The sequence below is a fragment of the Lepidochelys kempii genome, chromosome 4, assembly GCF_965140265.1.
Source record: "Lepidochelys kempii isolate rLepKem1 chromosome 4, rLepKem1.hap2, whole genome shotgun sequence".
In the NCBI taxonomy this organism is placed as follows: Eukaryota; Metazoa; Chordata; order Testudines; family Cheloniidae; genus Lepidochelys; species Lepidochelys kempii.
The window spans coordinates 128,290,429-128,312,185 of NC_133259.1; the positions used below are offsets into that span (position 1 = coordinate 128,290,429).

Sequence of the window (21,757 nt, forward strand, 5' to 3'; positions counted from 1 at the left end):
GGATGGATGACCTAAACTTCTTTATAGATTTTCACCACAACTTCAACAACCACCACCCATCCATCCAACTCTCTCTAGAACACTCCCACACCAAGATCAACTCCAAGGACACCACGATTCGATTAAAAAGTGGAACCCTGCAATTTACTATATACAAAAACCCTACAATCACCACATTATCTGCACAGTTCCATCAACCACCCCAGACACATCAGAAAAAACGGTTATCTACAGTCAAGCACTCAGATACTGCAGTTTTTGCTCCGAAGAGGAAGTCCTGGATATACATTTAAACACACTTAAGGCTGCCTTCACTAAACAAGGAAACTCCACCAGAGAAGTACATTGCATCTTTGAAGTGGCCACCGAAATACCCCGGGAGAACCTGCTTCAGTACAGGAAAAAAAACCCTGCTGACCATGCTCTCTAGTTGGAATCCAGTGGTAGGTGACATAGGGGATCTCATCAAACATTTACAAACTGTGTTTGATGGGGACCACACTCTGAAAGAAATCATTCACAAACCCCCTCTTCTGGCCTTCAAACAACTCCTCAGTTTCACTAAGCACATCATCAGAAGCAAGTTCCCCACAGACCAAGACACAGCAACTCAAAGTAGCACCAGACCCTGCCAAAACACCCTACTGTCTGCTAACCCCCAGTTGCATTTGAAGTGGTCTAATTCAGCATATGTGAACCCTTATGCTTAATGATCTGCTCTATCTTATATTTAGCGGAGACATTCTGATTACCTTCTCCAGACCTGAAGAAGAGCTCTGTAAAGCTTGAAAGTTGTCCCTTCCACCAATAGAAGGGCAACAAAAATGATTAGGGGTCTAGAACACATGACTTATGAGGAGAGGCTGAGGGAGCTGGGATTGTTTAGCCTGCAGAAGAGAAGAATGAGGGAGGATTTGATAGCTGCTTTCAACTACCTGAAAGGGGGTTCCAAAGAGGATGGCTCTAGACTGTTCTCAATGGTAGCAGATGACAGAACGAGGAGTAATGGTCTCAAGTTGCAGTGGGGGAGGTTTAGATTGGATATTAGGAAAAACTTTTTCACTAAGAGGGTGGTGAAACACTGGAATACGTTACCTAGGGAGGTGGTAGAATCTCCTTCCTTAGAGGTTTTTAAGGTCAGGCTTGACAAAGCCCTGGCTGGGATGATTTAACTGGGAATTGGTCCTGCTTCGAGCAGGGGGTTGGACTAGATGACCTTCAGGGGTCCCTTCCAACCCTGATATTCTATGATTCTAAGTTGGTCCAGTAAAAGATGTTACTCTCTTTCGTCTCTCTCTCATGTCCTAGAACCAACAGGGCTACAACAACATTGCAAACAAACAGAGAAGACAGACAAAGGATGGAAGATAAAGTATTATCCCTGTTTTACAGTTGGGGAAGTGAGACAAAAAAAGCTTTAATAAATCTCTTTGGGATTTGTACGCTTTATTTCCGCACATTCCCCCCCTTGTTTCAGACCTTTGTTGGAGAATGGGATCCTTTGTGATTTCCCAGTTTTTCCTTTCTTAGGTCTTGTCTAGACTAGGGGCTTGTCTACACTTGAAACACTACAGTGTAGACACTACCTACACCGACACAAGGGGTTCTCCGAGCAGTGTAGATAATCCACGTCCCCAAGAGGCAATCGGTAGGTCGATGGAAGAACACCAGGTGGTAGGTTGGTATAGCTGCGTCTCTCAGTGGTGTGGATTTTTCACACCCCTCAGAGACATAGCTACACCAGTGTAAGTTCCTAGTGTAGACCAGCCCTAGGATTTGGAAGATGTTAGTTAGCACATGCTAACAACCTCGTGTAGACAGAGCAGTGTGCCTTAACACCATGTTCAAATCCGACAGTTTAATGTTAAAGGCACACTGCCTTGTTTACACTAAGCAGTTAACATGTTAGTCTAGGACTTGGAAGGTGCTAGCTCTGTCTTCACTATTAACACTCTGCCCTACCCTTACTTGTTGTTTACCTTATCTGCCTACGTCATAGTAAAAACTACCAGTGCCTTGGCTCCACTGGGGTTTTACAGCAGTGCAGCTAATGCACATTAGTTATCCTGCTTTAAAAGCACACCTTCTGGGGGGGCAGTGAAGACGTATCCCTAGTCTAGACAAGAGCATGTATGTTTTTTCTTACCTAGATTGTTGTAGGCAGGCTGGAGCTCCCTGTCTGTCTCCTCCTTCTCCTGTTCTTGACCTTGATCTTCCCTGGGAGCAGTGAAGCTTCATTGTGTCTTGGCCTTACACGACCCACCCCCCAGCGGGAAGAACTTAGGAGAATGAGTCTCTTCCATTTTTATGGCGTCGCTGGCAACCCTGGGAACATAGAGATGTGATTCCTCTTCAGGAGGAGTCATGGCAGACAATCTCTGGTGGGTTTGTGGGGGTAGGCTGGGATAATGTGGGAGCTCCCAAACTTGGGCCAGATTTAAAGAGTTAAACTTTTTGTCAATGTCACTTAAGGGGCAAGTTAAGTCCTTAACCCTTCTGGGGGATTGATCTGCTTTACTCTTTTCCTTCTCAATCAAGCTTACACTGCAACAATGCTCCCACTCGCCAAAGCAAGCTAGCTCCATCCAGAGCTGTCCAACTCCAGTCAAAGCATCAGCCACAGGAGGCTGCTTGATGTGTAATTCAGTGATTTTGTCTACACTTGACAAAGTCTACACTTGTCTAAGGCTTGTCTACACTTGAAACGCTACAGCAGCACAGTTGCAGCTGCACTGCTGTAGTGATTCAGTGTAGATACTCGTTACAGTGATGGGAGGGGTTCTTCCATTTCTTGTTAATCCGCCTCCCGAGAGACGGTAGGTACGTCGACGGAAGAATTCTGCACTGAGGGTTAGGTCTTAGGTTGGCTTAGCTATGGCACTTATGGGTGTGGATTTTTCATACCTCTGAGCAACATAGCTGAGTTGATCTGACTTTTTAGTGTAGACCAGGCCTAAGAAACATTAAACTGCTCATTAGGTAATATGTAAGGGCCAAGTAGTGACACCTTGTGGATGAACTTATTTGGGGAGTGTGGCTAAATGCAGTAGAACCTCAGAGTTACAGATACCAGAGTTATGAAGTGATCAGTCATCCACACACTTCATTTGAAATTGGAAATACACAATCAGGCAGCAGCAGAAACCCCTCTCTCCCCCCCCCAAAAAGCAAGTACAATACAGTACTGTGTTAAATGTAAACTACTAAAAAGTAAAGGGAAAGCAGCATTTTTCTTCTGCATAGTAAAGTTTCAAAGCTGTATTAAGTCAATGTTCAGTTGTAAGCTTTTGAAAGAACCACCATAACATTTTGTTCAGAGTTACGAACAGCCTCCATTCCCGAGGTGTTCGTAACTCTTAGCGTCTGTTATAGTAAAATCTTGAGCTAACGTTTTGTGATTCTTTTTCCGGTACTAGCACAGTTCCGCAAGTGAACTGAAGCTTTTTACTCTGGCTGAGGAAGTTGCTCCTATATGAACAGCACAGAAGTATGCATGGGATGCAGTTCGATCCCATCAACACTTAGATACCCAGGTGATAGGTAAATAGTGGATCCACAGTGCAGAGAATGCCATTGTAACATGCTAGTGCCTATCCACTCCACCTCCCCGTGTGTCTAAATGTATCCTACAGTAATGTGTAGATGAGACTGAATGGTCTTAAACATGCTCCGGAACCAGGCTACCATCCTGGAAAACCTGGGGCTATGCAGTTAAAACTCCTCTATGCTGAAAGACTAAAATCCTGTTTTAAATGCATCAGGGGGCTATTGTGGAGCAGGACTTGGACTCAGTTACACCATGTGTCTACAGAGCAGACAGGATCTGACTTCTGAGTGTGAGGGACGGGGTGGCCTGGTACTCTGCTTTAGGGTATATGCTCTTGCATTTCTTGCTTTGGACAGCAGTACTGTTTACGAGCGATATTGTTCCCAGCAACAGTATTTCACTGTGTGGTTTCCTTGAAACACAACATCAAATGGTTTCAACTTCCTCCCCTGCTGTGGCAACCTCTGAAGGCTGCAACTGTTGTGCAGAGTAATAGGCAGGCAGAGAAGGTGCACTGTTAGTTGGTTTCTCTGGTGTGGGTGGGGGAGAAGAGGCACATCTGCTGGAGGCAAAGAACTGCTCTACACCAGAACCAGGGTTTGTAAACAGAGAGGCTAGTTTAAAGGAAGGGGCTGCATCAAAAATCCAGGGTTAAAAGGAAACACAGTAGGAGCGAGCCTTTAACCCAAGCCTCAGGAAGGTTTTCAATGCTGGTATTGTGGGAAGTGTTTCCCCGGCATTCTTAACCCCTCTGTAATCTACATTATTATATCCCTTCATCCAAAGGACTACCATGTTTTTGGAGCTGACCTTTCTCTACTCCTTTGAAGGATTAGTCAGGCTCCTGTATGCTCCAAATGGATCTGTCCTTCTAGTTTTTCCTAGACATTTGTCCCGTTTGCTCTTGTGAGTTTGTCGCCCGAGCCCTGCCACAAGAGCAAATGGGACAAATGCCCAGTTTTGGCAAAAAAGTCGGGACATCTGGGACAGAGTTTATAAAGGGGATTGTCTGAGCCAAAATGGGACATATGTTCACCCAGTATTGGAGCCCTCCATAGTGTGCTATGAAAACATGCTTCTCTCTTTTTCTGGTTTGCAGAATAACCAAGTCCTTGGAATTGGAAGCGGCTCTACAATTGTCCCTGCTGTCCATCGACTAGGTATGGTAATAACGTTGGTTCCATCCGAAGGAAAATCCTCTGTTCCAGCAGCCCCAGCTAATTGGAACGCTAGTGTGGAGAAGTGAAATGTAATTCCTGCCTGCCTGCCTGCTGGATAAACAGCTGACTTGCAGTTAAAAACCTTGGGTGTGTTGATTGGTCAGCACATTCGATCTGAGGCAGAAAGTAAAGCCTGTACTCGTGCCTCAGTTTCATTGTAAAGGTCGTCACCAAGAATTAATGAGTTTGTTGGTCTGCAGCTTTTATTAGAGTTGAGCTCTGCTCTGCTCTGCTCTTGCCAGACAGTCCAGTCTCCTGAATTGTGCTCAGGTTGGAGCTAAAGGTCTAATTCCAGCTCTGCCACTGACCCACAGTGTGGCTTAGGTTAAGGGACTGCCCCATTCTTCAGCAGTTGACTCATTTGTAAAATCGGGGTAATGTTACTCACTCAGCTCTCAGATGTCGGGAAGGCTAATGTTTGAATGGTGCTTTGAAGATGTGGCATTAAATCCTGCTGTAATTCATATGTCCTGCAACTCTACTGGGTGAAAGTCAGGGCAGAGTTTGTCCCATAAAGTGCTGTGTGTAGGCGAACTATTATTGTAATGTGACCCTTTAGCAAGTGGGCACAAGACTAATTATATACCTGTGTCTTGCCAAGGTGCAGTGTGTGGTACCAGCAGTGTTTTATGGGTTAACAAAGGGCAGGAGGCCAGGGCTCATTTTCAGCCTTAGGTCAGATATGCTCATCAAGCGCCCTAGAATCTTTTTGAGTCAGTCAGCTCAGGTCTGCCCCTTGTTTTTGAAGGGAGGGACTCGCAACACGCTTAATTCTAGAATGCAATTAGTCTTGGCAACAAAAAGTGGACAATCAGCTATCTCTTATTGGCCTCCCGTATAAAACAGAACAGCTCCCTTTGGGGAGCTGGGACTGGTGGACAAGCTCTGTTTGTGGGGTTTTTTTTTTGTTAGCTCAGCAGCATAAGGTCCCATCTGTTCCAAATGAGAGTTTGGGATGTTCCGCCCATCAGGACTCTGAATACTCCTTGGCGCTATCTATTGACTATAACTTCAGTGGATTATGCACCTGAGCAAGTGCTGTTTGCAGGATCGAGACCTAAGTGGAGACCTAACAGCACAACTGGTAATAGAAGATGGGAGAGAGCAAAAGTCACTGTTAAGATTGTGGAGATGCGCACTTGTGTACATTGTTTGCAACTTGTTGATTCCAGGGTGGAGTTTATGTTAGTTTTTAATACTTATGAGGTATTTTAGGACTTGGAAGCTCTGCTTCCTGGTATGGTGGCTCAATGTCAGAGCTGCTCTTATTGTAACCAAATCTTTGAGCCATGAATACATTTATAAAGCACTATTGGCCTTCAAGACTGCTGAGCTTGGGCTTATGTCTGAGCAGTGGCGTGCCAAAAGCAGGGCTTTCTGAATGATCAGAACAGGTGAGGAGTTTGCCTGCATCACCTGTTGCCATTAGGTAGCACTTACCCATGTTTACGCAGTCAGGCTGTTGGATTTGCCTAGATTTGAAACGTAGCATTTTGTGAACAAAATTTATTAGGGAATTATCTTAATACGTCCATAATAACATCTATTATCTTAATAATAGATGTTCATCTTTTCAGGTTACACGGAGGGAGGAAACATTTAATTCTTTTAATGGAAATGCTGGATTTTGCTCCATTAGTCATTCCCCTACCATATATTTAAATGCTTTTTATTACACGTGATATGAGGCCCTGAGGCAGCACAATCTTTCAGACAGCTGCTATTATTCACCTAAAGCTCTCTTGTTTACAAGGAGTGCAGTAAAATGTGTGTAATATAGGATTTAATTCCCTAGGTGATGAATTATTCTTTACTGACGGGGCACAATTCTTGCTTGCTCTACTGCTCCGATATGAGATGGGTCATTAGCCTTTTCATCATAGGCTGACCCAGAGAAGTTGTTTAAACATGATTGTCACCAGAAGCTACAGTTTATCCAGCACAGGATGACACTTGTTTGTAGTTTGTGCCTGACTCTTCTTTGCAAATACAGGTAAGCCCAAGTAACTGGAATGTTTCAAAGAGGCTATTTGAACTAAAGTTTCTTAAAGTGAAGCTTGTTGCACTTTCCTCCAGCTCTATTGTTTGTTGAGCAAACTAATGTTTCTGCTTCTTCCTACAGCTGAGAGAGTTAAACGGGAGAATCTGAATATTGTCTGCATCCCAACATCTTTTCAGGTAAAAAATATTGTCCCCGCCGGTGCCCTTTCTTATGGGTAAGACACTTGGGGTTACATTCTATCAGTCTATCGAAACTCTAGGGCAATTTCTGAATTACTGTAAATCTGCTCAAAACCCCAGTTAGTTAAAGGAGAACGTTGCGAGATTTCAGCACAGATTCATGGCCGTGACTTCATGTGGGGTGATGGATAGTCATTGCACTGAGCTGAGATTCACAACAAACCCATGCAATTTTTGAGAAGCTTATGGTGTTGAGTTTCAGACAACATGCATGATATGTGAGTTACCGTATGGCTCAGTCCATGGCTCCAACTCAGGGGCGAGCAAACTTTTTGGCCTGAGGGCCACATCGGGTTTCCAAAATTGTATGGAGGGCCGGTTAGGGGAGGCTGTACCTCCCCAAACAGCCAGGCATGGCTATTCAACCCCCCCTGCTTCTTGCCCCCTGATGGCTCCCCTGGGACTCCTGCTCCATCCACCACCCCCTGCTCCCTGTCCCCTGACCACCCCCAGACCTCCCGCCCGACTGCTTTCTGCCGCCCCATCCAACTCCTCCTGTCATTCCTGACTGCCCCCATGGGACCCCTGCCCCATCCAACCACCCATTCTCCCTGTCCCCTGACCGCCCCCAGAACCCCTGCCCCTGGCGGCCCCATCCAACCCGCCCTCCTTCCTGACTGCCCCCCCAGGACCCCTGCCCCCACTCAACCCCCCTGTTTCCCGCCCCCTATCCACACCTCCGCCCCCTGACCAACCCCATGGAACTCCCCTGCCCTCTATCCAACCCCCTCCTCCATCTTACTGCACTGCCTGGAGCACCGGTGGCTGGCAGCGCTACGGCCGAGCCGCCCGGCTGGAGCCAGCCACACCACCACGCAGCACAAAGCACCGGGTCCAGCCGGGCTCTGCAGCTGTGCTGCGCGGCAAGAGCTCACAGCCCCGCTGCCCAGAGCATTGTGCCAGCGGCACAGTGAGCTGAGGCTGCGGGGGGCGGCTAGCCTCCTGGGCCAGGAGCTCAGGGGCCGGGCAGCAGGGTCCCGTGGGCCGGATGTGGCCCGCGGGCCATAGTTTGCCCACCTCTGCTCCAGCTGTATAGAAAAGCTATCAGTTGTGTTGAATTAGGGGCTTGATCCAAAACCCATTGGAAAGACTCCCTCTGAATTTACTGGGCTTTGTATCAGGCTCTGGAAGTGGTAAAATTTGAGCGGCATGCTGCACTGGTGGGATCACATGCACAAGAGGATATGGAAGCACATGTAGCTGGCTTGCACATGGAACTCCTGAAAAGAAATCAGCTTAATCTGCCCCTTGCTGTGCAACCTTTTACAGGAACTAGCTTTATACCCGCTGAGCTGTAGAGCTGTGAGCTGTTTTTGGAGAGAGGAAGAAAGGTCTTGGGGAAGCACTGGGACTGGGTGTCAGGAGAACTAGGTTCTGTTCCTGACTCTGCCACGGAGTTTCTGTGTGACATTAGGCAAATCATGTTAGTTGCTCTGTGCCTCCCTTTCCTTAATAATGAAATGGCAATACACAGGCACATTCTCTTCCACGCTGTGCTTCCCCTTCCCCTTTAGAGCATGACACGAGAGCAATGTCATCAGGCAAGTTCGTGAGACAGGAAGGGCAACAGACCATTGGCAGAGGCAGTGTGGCCCAGTGGATAGGTCACTGGACTGGAAGTCAGGAGACTCAAGTTCTATTCCTGGTTCTGCCACTGACCTGCGCTGAGACCTTACGCAAGTCACTGCACCTCTGTTTCCCTTCCCACCCTCTGTCTGTCTTGTCTGTATCGCAAGCTTTTTCAGGCAGGGGCACTCTCTTGCTATGTGTGTGTTCAGTGTGACACAGAGACCCATTGGTGCCAACTAGCAAAGGGTTCAGTGTTTGTTATGAGAAACTCCTGTCTCAGATCTGATAAACTCATTATACGTAATACACTCTTTTCATGGTATTTATCCATAAAATGTAGCACGTGAGGTCTCTACTGAAAGCGTGGAATTTACCAATACTCATCATCGTTGCAAGATGTGTGCCCCGAGAAGTGTCACATTCAGCGCCTAGCAAGAGTGGGGACACAATCGTGCTACTGTAATATAGATAATTAATAATAATGTTAATTGAAAGAGTGAAATATAAACTATATACACAAAATGCTGCCAAATACACAAAGTAATTACTTTTTTCTTTTTAAAAAAAAATCTTCTGTACTCTTTCGTTTGGAGTGATCTAGGGTGTTATATGCAACCATATATTTGAAAAAAAATTCAGACGGAAGTGACTTTATTTATTAATTGATATTGTCTCTTTAATTTCCCTAAAATGGTAACACTGACGCTTGTCCCATCTATATATGATCTAACTAGAAACATGGGTAAATTTCTTTTGACCTCAACCATATTAGTTCTTCACGCTGATAATTAATTGAAAATGAATGTGTTCAGCCTTCTTCAGTGCACCGGTGTGAAGTGTGGCTGTAAGAGGCTGCGCTGTGGTTTTAGGTGGAACATTACAGTTGGGAAAATTGGCCTTTCATTGGTAAGGAGCAAGATCTTTCTGAATTGTAGGAGAGACACGCTGTAATTCTCTGTGTTCATTCCAGTATTGGTGATTGAACTTTTCTTACTGCTTTCTGCTTACCGATGTGAACCGTGTTGCACAGTTGTAGCTGAATCGAATGCAGACCCTGCTCATGGGAGAAAGCATGCTGTGTCACACGACTGCCTGGGGGAAATGGGAAGGGGACAGTAAGGCATACAGTAGCTGGCCTTACCATGTGGGTTGCACTGAGACCAGATACTACTTTTCCTAGTCTTAGGTGAAAACTAGTTACACTAATGTAGTTCTACCACTTGGCACAATATTCTAAGTTCAACTCACTTGTCTTTTATCATAGGCTTTTCTTTTTCACTGTTACTCGGATGCTAATATGCATATGTTAAGGAGGTCTAGCCAATAGAGCCCTGGACTGGGAGCCAGGAGATGTGGGTTCTAGTCTCAGCTCTGATACTGACCTACTGTGTGACCTTGAGCAAGTCACTTCACCCCATTGTGCCTCAGTTTCCCCTCCCACACTTTGTCTCTTTCGACTACAAGCTCTTCAGGGCAGAGTGTGTCTCTTTCTGTGTGTATGTACAGTGCCTAATGTAATGGGGCCCCAAATTCAGTTGGGGGACTCTAGGCACTACTTTAAATGTTGTGCCATCATATTTTAATACAAAACTCTCCTTTCTACTTCCTGGCTATGGATAGCTAAGGAGTTAGTACAGGAGTTATCTAGCATAGAGAAGTAGGGAGGGAGAAGCTGACTTCTGTTTCCCCTCCCGTGTACCTTCAAGATGAAGAGATTGCTTTGGGGAGTTATAAGGGTAAATGCCAGGAGAAAGTCCTGCAGGATGGGATTCATGCCTGGTGTGTATCCATTGACTCCAGGAGAGTTGTTATAGGAGCGAATTTGGCCCTATGTGTGTAGTTAAATTCAGATCTGTTATGAAATGATTATGACCATTCACCCCAATGGAGTTTGATTTACACAGTAGAATTAACAATAAAAAATGTTCGACAGGTTCCTGGACACTAGGTTTGTACCGAGGAGCCTGTTCAGGCCAGTGATCTGAGACCTTGAGACATGGGGACAGATTTTCCCTAGCTGCCTGGCACCTTATGCAAAGTTAGCACTAAACACCACCAGATCAGTGTGGCAGCATCTTACTTCCGCTTCCCCTGGGTGCACGTAACTGCATGAGGTGTAAGGGAGAGGAGAATCCGTGTCAGTGAGCCTTATTCAAACCCACCCCACCCCACCACTGGTGTAAATCCTTTGAAGTCAGTGGAGCCAAACCTGTGTGTATGAGATTGGAAACCGGCCCTGTGTATCTGTGTCCCTTTCCTCTTGAGTTGTGCATGTACTGATCATCTGGGTAGCCACCCGGGGGGTTATAACCTAGCAACAGGGCTGTTTCTTGGCAACAAACTGTAGGTTTCCATCTAATACTGAGAAGAGCTCTGGGTTCCGCCTAATTAAAGCAGTTGTAGAGCCAAAGCAGGCTGTGTGTCAGTGAGATTCCAAGTGCTGGGCAGTTCCATGTGTGTCTTGCTACACTTAGGGAACCTTCTTCATGTACCTATAGGGAACGTCTCATTCTAATCCTTGATGTATGTGCAGGAGCCATATCGTTACTGCTGCTTTATCTCTTGGTCATGAGAACTCTGCACTTGCTTATGACTCCGTGAACTCAGCCTCCCCGTCCCATCGGCGCGAGTAACCCCCAAATGCTGTCGTGTCCTGAGACCTGCCTGCATGGCAGATGCAGAGATCCGGGTCCTCAGCTGGTGTAGCTCCACTGACTGAAGTGGAACTCCACTGCCTCTTTCACTTCCCCAGGATCTGGCCTAGAATGTTTAAAGGGAAACCGCACTGTAATATTAGAGATTTTAGTAAACAGAGTAAAATCAAGGAGCTCTTTAAAGATGTGTCTTCGCCTCGGTACAAAAGAACAAAAATTAAATAGTAGGACGTGTCAGCAGTAGGGGGGCGGATACATCCCTGGTGTTGCCATTGTTTTATACAATACTCAAAAGTGTGCCAGGAGCTTTTGACTGGAGCGAAGTTATATTAGGGATGAATTTGGCTCAGGTAATGTAACTTGCTATAACACCTCCCTGGATGAGGGTTGAAACTGGCATCTTTGGATCTATAAGCATGAACCTCTTCTGCTTGAATTAAAGGGATGCAGCAGACTCCTAAACATCTATACAGTTTAGCCAGCACAGGGGATAGAAATCCACTCTTCGTTGGGGGAGTTAGACTCATCATTGCAAAGCATGACAGAATCAGGAGACTTCCTCAGTCTTTGTCAGGGAAGTTGGTTCTCTCCCCGCCACCCCCCAATTTCTCTTTTAAAAGAAAAAATGATTTTTCATGCAGCAACAAAAAGCATTTTCCAACCGTTAACCCTGCACTTCTGTGGGGTGAATGGTGAATATTACTACCCCCATTGCACAGAGGGGGGCGAACTGAAGTACAGAGAGAGAAAGCAACTCGTCCAAGGTAACACAGTGGGTTAGTTTGTGGAAGAGACAAATGTAGAACCCAGGAGGCTAGTGTTTCCCCGATCTTGTAGGATTTAAGTAACTCCCACTGAAGTCAATGGGAACTGATTGTGCCCTGCAGGAGGAGGAACCAGGAACCCTAACATACAGCCCCGCCACTGCAATTCAAAGCAGCGGTAATACCCTTTGTTACAGAATGCCAGTCTCTAACTAGCAAAGGAGACTTCTCCTTGTTACTTGGTTCTCCTGCTGCAGGACAAGATGCCTTTGGAAGCTGAGACTGGAGAGCCCAAGACATCTCTTTGGTCAGACTTTGGAGTTGGGACACCGACAAAAGGAGTTTGAGCTGTTTGTGCAGCTTTTAGAGAATCTTTTAATTATCAACAAAATGTTTGTGTTGTTTTCATTGTGTAGGCACGTCAGTTGATCCTCCAGAATGGTCTAAGCCTAAGTGACCTGGACAGGCACCCGGAGGTAAGGGAACTGTAGAAATGAAATCGCTTCTGGCAGGTGTGTTGAGATAACGCCCTCACCTTTTGGCTCTCGGGACCCGGGTTTGGACTGTGAGCTAGGGCACAGGTGGAAATGAGCCTGCTGTGTTTTAGTCCTAGTTTGCTCACAGTGCAGAACCACAACCCAGCTGAGGGTCTGTGTTCAGGAGAGAGCCAGGGATGGACTAAAAGAAGGTGTGCAGGTTAGAGTGGAGATCTAGTACCTGAGCTGTAAGAAGCTTGTTCTGGCCGATTTGTTTGACCCCTCGATTTCATGAGCACTAAATCCACTCCCTAATCCTGAACAAACACAAAATGAAGTAAACTAGAAGGGCCAGACATTGCATGATGGAATTTGGCCAGGACTCAGGGCGCTAACAGCCACTCCCTGGGTAAAGGTTCAGTGGCACCGTTCGCAGCCCAGCCTCCCTGCTCCACGCTGCGTATCAGTTCAGCACTGATCTGGAGTGAACAGTGCTAGCTGCTGGAGTCACCCCCACACTATTTCCCTGTATTTTCCCTGGGAGTTTCCCATTCACACACTGTCCCTACTTGTCTAAGAAGACTAGACCAGATCAGCAGCTTGACGGGGTGTGTAGGTTATAGCTGGACTTGCTGGCTGCTTGCTGTTTATCTGTGGCTGTGTATCTCTGTGTAATTGTTTTCAAGAGACGATTATATTGAGTCATCTGGCCTTGAGTCTATCCAGAGCTAGTTTTCGATGTACTCATCAAGCCTTCTAGAAATCAGTGATTGTTTCCAACAGTATTTTGGGTTCAGGCTGGTGTTGACTAGACTCTCCATGTAGCATCGGACCTCCTGCTGGCATTAGGATACTTTTCTGTGCAGTAAAACGTGGACAGCTCTTAGCGGATGCATGAGTTGTGGGGCTGAGTGCAGCTGTGCAAACAGCAGGTGCCTGCTTCATGCCGCCTTTCATGACCAACACATTTGTTTCCCAAGGTTTCCAAGCCATGTTTTCTTTTCCCACAGCTTGATGTCGCCATTGACGGAGCTGACGAAGTGGATTCTGACCTCAGTCTTATCAAAGGTGGCGGGTAAGCAATGCCGCCTTGTGTCTGCTTACAGCTGCAGTGCTGCAGCCAGGCTTAAACAAATAGATTAATCTACTGGTGTTGTTAGAAATGTTTCTCTTATGGTAGTATAGCTCAACTGAAATCAGGGCCCCACTGTGTGTAGTTCTGTCTAAAAACTTAGTGAGAGACAATCCCTGACCCGAAGAGTTTATAATCCAATATCCAAAATGGAGTAGGGGGTGGGAGTAGGAGCAGCATCGGCATCTAGTGATAGAAGCAGTGATTGCTTTGGGTTGTGGCTTTGCTAAGGTTCTTAATCCTTTCACGCAGATCAGTCAGGAGCAGATTTGTGTTTTTGGGATTCCATGTGAATTCAGTGCTTCGAAGGGTGCCAGGCTGACAACCCTGGGTATCCACACAGTAGGTATAGTAATATTGGCCTGTCCACCACTGTGCCTCACGCTAGGCCTGATTGGACCACCTGTAGAGGTTGAAAGAGTGCAGTCTTCTATGTCATGGGTGTCTGTGCTAAGTCCCCCAGAGACTCTGTTTGTTAGTGTGCTTGGCTGATTGCCATCTCCCCAGTGGCCATGGCTATCAGTCTGGTACCTTTCACAAGCACTAACTTACATTAGGTTTATGGGAAGGGGGAGGGGGTGAAACAATCTCCAGAATGAGTGGGGAGAATGTGAGGGATGCTGTCATCCCGTGGGCCCACCCAGCATGACAAGGCCAGTTTAATATGTTTACTTCTTAATTTTCTTCACAGAGGGTGCTTGACACAGGAAAAGATAGTAGCAGGCTATGCAAAATGCTTCGTCGTCGTTGCTGACTACAGGTAAAATATGTACTGCACTTCATTCCCACAAGGTGGAGACAGAGGGCCAAATTCAGCCATAGCTAAATATGTGAGTTCATAATGAGCGAGCGCATTATTTTGCTTCCAACGCCGTCAGTGGGCGCTTGGCCCTTGATGTCAATGGGAGCAGAACCAGGTCTAAGTAAGCCCAGCTCTGCTGACACCTCATTAATTGAATTTGACTTTTGTTTTTTAATTTGCAAAATCCCAGAGTTCCCAAATTGCAGAAAGTGCTCGCTTCAGAATTTATCTGGACCTGTGCCTTTGGGAGTGGGTATGCCCAGCTGCCTTGCCAGCTTTCCAACTTGACTGGGCATCATCATCTGTTCTTGGGCTAACTTCCCCCTCTGCTTACATCTGTAGGATAATAGAAAATTAACCTGCAGTCTTTCTGCACAAGTGGCTGGGTGGTAACTGGATGAACTCCTGTGGCCTGTGCTACACAGGAGGTCAAGCTAGATGATCTAATGATCCCATCTGACTTTAAGACATATGAATCTGTCTCAAAAAAGGCTTAAGGAGGATTTGAATGGAGCACGAGGCTTTCTGCTGCTCCTCTGAATTTTCCCCTAAAGGACTTGGATGTTGTGCCCTTTGGGGCTTTATATGTGAGTGTATTAATAATAATAATTATAATTATTATTATTTATTATAATATTTTAGATGCTGTAATGTTAATATTAATCCTGTTTAAAACCAATTACCTGTAGAAAAAATTCTAAGAACCTTGGGGAGCAATGGAAGAAAGGAATCCCCATTGAAGTCATCCCAATGGCTTACGTCCCAGTCATCAGAGCTCTGACCAGGAAGTTTGGTGGCGCTGCTGAGCTGAGGATGGCTGTTCGTAAAGCGGTCAGTATGATCAAAGGTCTCTGAAGAAGGCCGCTCCCCCAGATGGGTGTACGTGGCGTGTGGCAAAACAGAAATGTGACAGATAATGTCTGTGCAAATATATGGTTTGTGCTTTTGAGTATATATAAAAGAACAAAAAACCTCTTGGCCTAAATTTTCAAAAGTGACTAGTGACTTTGTGCATCTACTTGCTGAGCATTCCCTTCTGAAACTCAGGCCCCTTTACAGTGTTTCAAATAGCACAGAAAAACACAATGAATGTTCCATACATTTCTGGAGACAACATTTTGTTTCAGAAAGTGGCGGAAGTGCCAAGGGGCACAGCCATTTCAGACTTGATTCTGACTAAGGGAGGAATGGGTTGTGAATCTGAAGGTTCCAGGCAATTTGGATGAAAGTGATCATGAAGTGATAGATTTCAGGATTCTAAGGAAAGAAAGGAATGAGAGCAGCAGAATAAGAACATTGGACTTCAAAAAAGCAGACTTGAACTAACGTAGAGAACAGGTAGGCGAGGTCCCATGGGAAGGAAATCTCAGAGGGAAAAGGAGCTCTAGAGGGCTTACAGTTTCTCAGAGACAGTATTAAAGACACAACAGCAAACTATCCTGCTATGAAGGAAAGGTAGGAAGACTAGTAAGAGGCCAATGGCTTCATTAGGAGCTCTTTAAAGACCTGAAAATCAGCAAAGAATCCTATAAAAAGCGAAAATATGGACAAATTGCTCAGAGGAGTACAAAAGAATAGCACAAGTATGTAGGGACAAAATCAGAAAGGTTAAGGTGCAAAATGAGTTACATCTAGCAAGAGACCTAAAAGGCAATAAGAAGAGGTTCTTTAAATACATTAGGAGCAAGAGAAAGCTGAAGGAAAGTGTCCATCCTCTGTTTACTGAGGAAGGAGAGCTAATAACTGATGACATCAGGAAGACTGAGGTGTTTAATAACCATTTTGTTTCATTATTCACTAAAAAGGTTAATGGTGACCAGATACTTAACACAATTAATATAAAAAAAAAGGGAGAAGGAATAATAGGGAAGCCAAAATAGGGGGGAAAACAGGTTAAAGAATATTTAGAAAAGTTAGATGTACTCAAATAGGCAGCGCCTGATGAAATTCATCCTAGTATAATTAAGGAACCCTCTGAGACAATTTTGCAATCGTTAGCAATTATCTTCGAGACCGTATGGAGGACGGGTGAGGTCCCAGGGAATTACAGACCAGTCAACTTTATTTCGATACCTGGAAAGGTACTGGAACAAATTATTAATCAATCATTTTGTAAGCACTTAGCGGATAAAAGGGTAATAAGGAATAGCCAGCATGAATTTGTCAAGAACAAATCATACCAAACCAACCTAATGTCCTCCTTTGACAGCATTACTGGTCTAGTGGTTAAGAAGGAAGCAGTAGACTAGACGTATCTTGATTTTAGTGAGGCTTTTGACACAGTCCCACATGACATTCTCATAAGCAAACTAGGGAAATGAGGTCTAGATGAAATCTCTGTAAGGTGGGTGCACAACTAGTTGAAATACTATAATCAAATAGTTATTGATGTTTTGCTGTCAAATGGGGAGGCCGCATCTAGTGGGGTCCCGTACTACTCAATATTTTCATTAATGACTTGGCTAATGGAGTGGAGAATATGGTTATAAAATTTGCAGATAACATCAAGCTAGGAGCAGTTGCAAGCACTTTGGAGGACAGGATTAGAATTCGAAATGACCTTGACAAAGTGGAGAACTGATCTGAATTCAGCAAGATGATATTCAGTAAAGCCAAGTGCAGAGTACTTCACTTTGGAAGGAAAAATCGGCAGCACAACTACAAAATGGGGTTTAATTGGCTAGGCAGTAGTACTGTTCATAGAATCATAGAATATCGGGGTTGGAAGGGACCTCAGGAGGTCATCTATTCCAACCCCTTCTCAAAGCAGGACCAATCCCCAATTTTTGCCCCAGATCCATATATGGCCCCCTCAAGGATTGAACTCACAACCCTGGGTTTAGCAGGCCAATGCTCAAACCACTGAGCTATCCCTCCCTGTTGAAGAGGATCTGGGGGTTCTAATGGATCACAAACTGAATATGAATCAGCATGATGCAGTTGTGAAAAAAGCTAATATTCTGGGGTGTATTAACAGGCGTGTTGTATGTAATACGAGGTAACTATCTGGCTCTACTCAACACTGGTGAGGCCTCAACTGGAGTACTGTGTCCAGTCCTGGGCACCACACTTTAAAAAAGATGTGGACAAATTGGAGAGAGTCAAGAGGAGAGCAGTACAGATGGTAGAAGGTTTATAAAACCTCACCTCTGAGGAAAGGTTAAAGAAACTAGATATGTTTAATCTTGAGAAAAGAAGACTAAAGAGGGACCCTGATAAGTCTTCACATATATGAAAGGCTGTTATCAAGAGCTTGGTGGTCAGTTGTTCTCCATGCCCACTGAAGGTATCAAGAAGTAACGGGCTTAATCTGCAGCAAGGGAGATTTAGGTTCGATGGTATGAAAACTTCCTAATGATGAGGGTTGTTAAGAGCTGGAACAGGCTTCTAAGGGATGTTGTGGAGCTCCCATCATGGGAGGTTTTTAAGAACAGGTTGGGCAAACACCTGTCCGGAACAGTGTAGAGTTACATAGTCCTGCCTTCGTGCAAAGGTCTCGATGATCTTTGGAGGTGCATTCCAGCCTTACATTTTTACATTCTAAATTGGGCACCTGGAAAGGGAGGTACTTAAAAATCTTGAAGATGTAAGTCCCTATTTTTACCTTTGCAGAAATCTGTTTCTTTAAGTACTTTTATCCCCGTTGTACAGATGGGGAGTTGAGGCACAGAGAGGCCTGGCCCAGGATCACACAAGAAGTCTGTGATGGAGCAGGGCATTGAACATAGGTCTCCCAAGTCCCAGACTAATGCACTAACCCTTGTATTCTCCTTCTTCTCTACCTCTCTGCCGGGAGGACCGAGATTATATGTGGTTGTAGTTAAATTTTATTCTAGGTGTATTAAGAAGAAGGTTGCTGTTACCAAAATACAGTAAAAAAATCTTTCTCTGACAGCCATAGGTTAATAACATCATCCTGGCCACAATCCTGGGAAATCCTAAGTTTTGATCATGGGGCTAATGCATCCATGAGGAATGTTACTCATGGGTGTAGTATTGCTCTGAAGGGCCTAATCTAGTCTCAGATGAAGGCGATAGGAGTCCTTCCACTGGCTGAGTAGGCTATGGATTAGGCTCTCGGTTTTGTATCGTTCTGTGACTTTTGAGTTGTATCCATCTTCTTATGGTGTATATGAGTGACAAGATCCCAGAGAGCACTGATGAGGAATCGCTTAGCGGTTAGGGTTCAGGAAGGTCAGGTATGGCTGGTGTGTCTCTCTTCACCTTCAGGCCAAGCAGGGTCTCTCAGCCCCGGTGGGAACATGGTGATGAAGAGGTTTAATGTCCTCTGTCTGTATCCTTTCATAGACTGCAGATGTCCTCACAGCCACTCTCCAAAGCAGTAAACTAGAAAGGACCATTAGGCATGCAGTAACTCTCCACGGTTAGTCTATTGCTAAGAAATTAAGACTGTATTGGAATGTTTTGCTCTCCTTTGCTGGTCAGAACTCCTCATGCTGATCTTCTCCAAGAGTAAAGTAACGTCACAAGACTTGTATCCTCATCTGTTTGTTTGAAAAATCAACCCTTGAGACATAGCTATTATCTCTCTCTTTCAGACAACCAGCTGAGTTCTGTTGAAACCAGATTTTCTGACAGTGGATATGACAGTCAGCTCTGCCTGTTGCCATACAGACAAATCTTTACATATTGAGAAATAAATGTTTCCAAGTGGCGTGCTGAGAGTTTCCCCATGTGACTTTCCTTTGATGTTTGTGGTGCTAATTCCACATGTCTCTCTACAAAGCACTTTGAAAAATCCCCCTCTAGTTTTTAATACTTACCTTATGGGGAAACTCAGAATAATGACTTTGAATATTCAGTTCCATAGGATTCTTTGCATCAGGGATTGCACAGCTTTCCGCTCTAATATGCAGCTTCTTTGACTTTCTTAGCTGTGATGTATCTATAGAAATCCAGTGGACAGGAGCACCCTGGCAATGCTAGTACTATTTTCATAAGACTGCTAAGAGATGAATTTCCAAAGTACTTTGTTCATACGGCATTTTGGTTAATCTGTGCCAGGGCTTCCCGGAGGGTCCCCAGCCCCATTCAGGGCTCTGGGCTTCAGCTGCAGGTCGGGCTGTGTGTTGGGGTGGGCGGCGGCGGCGGCTTCAGTCCCACCGCAGGGTGCTTGAGGCTTCAGCCCCTCAGTGGGTGGCCCAGGGCTCTTGTGGGCTTGAAAATAATTTACTGGCTCTGCTCTGGATGGCTCCAGCTGGATTTAAGCCCTAATCTGTGCCAAACTCCTAGGGTCTGCCATTGACTCAACTGTGCCACTCTGGGAATATCACCTATCTTCTTTGGTCCTCTCTTTCTTCATCTGTAAAATACTTGCCTACTTAACAGGTGCTTTGTGAGAAGTAGTGAGTGAGGATTAAAAGAGCAATATAGTGCTTAATATCATGTATTGTTTCCTGTTTGGCCTGATCTGTTCTCCAGTATTTGGTGCCTTGCAGGCTTGTTTCCATTAGGATGAGAAATTGTGAGATGAGTCAGGTCTATTCTTGAAGTCATCTTGTTTGTGGACATTTCTTGTAAATAAAGTCCTGTTTCCCTGAACACAGCAGCAGGTGATGTCCTTTGGAATGCCCAAGTCAGCTGCTCCAAAGACCTCTGTGCCCAAGATCTGTCCATCTTCTTCCTCTCAGGATCACACTTCTCCTGCAAACCAAGATGTTAGCACCCATGTTTGCAAACAGGGCAACCCCTCCACAAAGGTTAGCACTGACATGTCATGGGGTCTAGTGCCACAGCCCCTCGCTGTTTTCACTACATGAAGGGACTTATTTGCTCTTTCTGTTGGGCCGGAGAAAGTAGTCGGCATGTCCGTTGGCCTGAATGAAGGGATTGTCCTTGGCTCCAAGACTCCTCTCATGGTCGCCGTTCGCACCTTTTGGTATCAGTATTAGAAGTAGTGGGGGTGTTTTGCAATGAAGCTCTTCTAACGGCCAAGGACAGACTCTTTTAGGGTACCAAAATGGGTTACTCTATGAAAAGCATCCCCTTATCATGCTTAAATTGGTTAATTAAGGGCTGTGTCTTCCAGCCTCTGTGTAGAATATGACTAAATGCCATGTGTGTAATAGCAGTTTATTCTTGCACTGCTGAAGCCAGTAGGAATTTTGCCATTGAATGCAGTGGGAGCAGGTTCATCTCACAAGTACATACATTTTTAGTCCCACATTCACCAAGGTGTCCAGGTGCTTTCCACAGTCCACAGACCCACATGCTTTGATATAAACTGGATAGCTCTGTGTGTGTGTTTTGTTGTTGTCGTCCTCCCCACCTGGTGCAAAACAATGAGTGGGGCAGTGACACAGTTGAATAACAGCAATTTTCTTTATTTTATATGTTCTGTTTGAGACATTTATTTCTAGTGGAGAGCTGTGTGGGCAGCCAATTTTGTGTCTGAGTTTAAAAAAAAAAAAAATCCTTACAAGGTAGTTAACTCCTCATCTTTTTGCCTAGGGTCCCGTGGTGACAGACAATGGGAATTTCATATTGGACTGGAAGTTTGACAAGGTCCACAAGTGGAACGAAGTGAACACAGCTATAAAAATGATACCAGGTAATCTCTCAGATTAAAAAATCCCTGAGTTCCTGAGGTCTGGTCTACATTGGAAATAAGACATCAGTGGTTAACAGTGAAAGTAATGAACCATTGGAACAATTTACCAAGGGTCACAGTGGACTCTCCATCACTGACAATTTTGAAATCAAGATTGGGTGTTTATTTTTGTTTGTTCATTCATTTGTTTTTTTAAAGATCTGTTCTAGGAATTACTTTGGGGAAGTTCTTTGGCAAGTGTAATGCAGGAGGTCAGACGAGATGACCACAATGGTCCCTTCCAGCCTTAGAATCGGAGTCCATGAAGTTATACTGGTATAACTCTTTTGGTTAGGGATGGTATATTTTGCTTCCTGAACTGGAATAAGTTATCCTGGCATAAGCGTACGTATCCTGGTGTAAAATTGTGTATACCCTGGATGGGATTTTGTCACTTTAACTATCCCAATATAGTTAAAACAGCAAAACTTTCTAGTCCAGATGAGTCCTAAGATCCTAATTCAGTGAGATACATAAACTCTTGCCTAAATTTTAAGCATGGAAATACCATGGTGCTACTCGCATGCTTAAAGTTAGCAAATGCTTGAGTATCTTGAGTGGTCAGATGTCAATTACATTAGTGTCCATCGATGCCATTGACTTTACACCACTGTCACTTCATTAGGAGAACTAGATCCTAGTCTTTTTCAAATGCTCTTTGTGCTGCTTCAGGTAGGAGCTCTTCATCGCAGCGTTGATGGACTCTTGGGGTGGGATTTTTCAAAAGCATCGAAGCCCCATT

The 21,757-nt window shown here is 45.0% G+C and overlaps 1 protein-coding gene across 1 annotated transcript in view; it reads left to right on the plus strand.

Moving 5' to 3' along the window:
- RPIA (ribose 5-phosphate isomerase A) overlaps positions 1-21,757 on the plus strand; it is a 32,271-nt gene that overhangs the window by 3,997 nt on the left and 6,517 nt on the right. Inside the window, exons 2-8 of the mRNA XM_073342909.1 lie at positions 4,647-4,707; positions 6,890-6,945; positions 12,412-12,471; positions 13,482-13,546; positions 14,295-14,363; positions 15,095-15,236; positions 20,877-20,976. Coding sequence (XP_073199010.1) covers positions 4,647-4,707; positions 6,890-6,945; positions 12,412-12,471; positions 13,482-13,546; positions 14,295-14,363; positions 15,095-15,236; positions 20,877-20,976 — 553 coding nt within the window. The remainder of the gene's footprint in view (positions 1-4,646; positions 4,708-6,889; positions 6,946-12,411; positions 12,472-13,481; positions 13,547-14,294; positions 14,364-15,094; positions 15,237-20,876; positions 20,977-21,757) is intronic.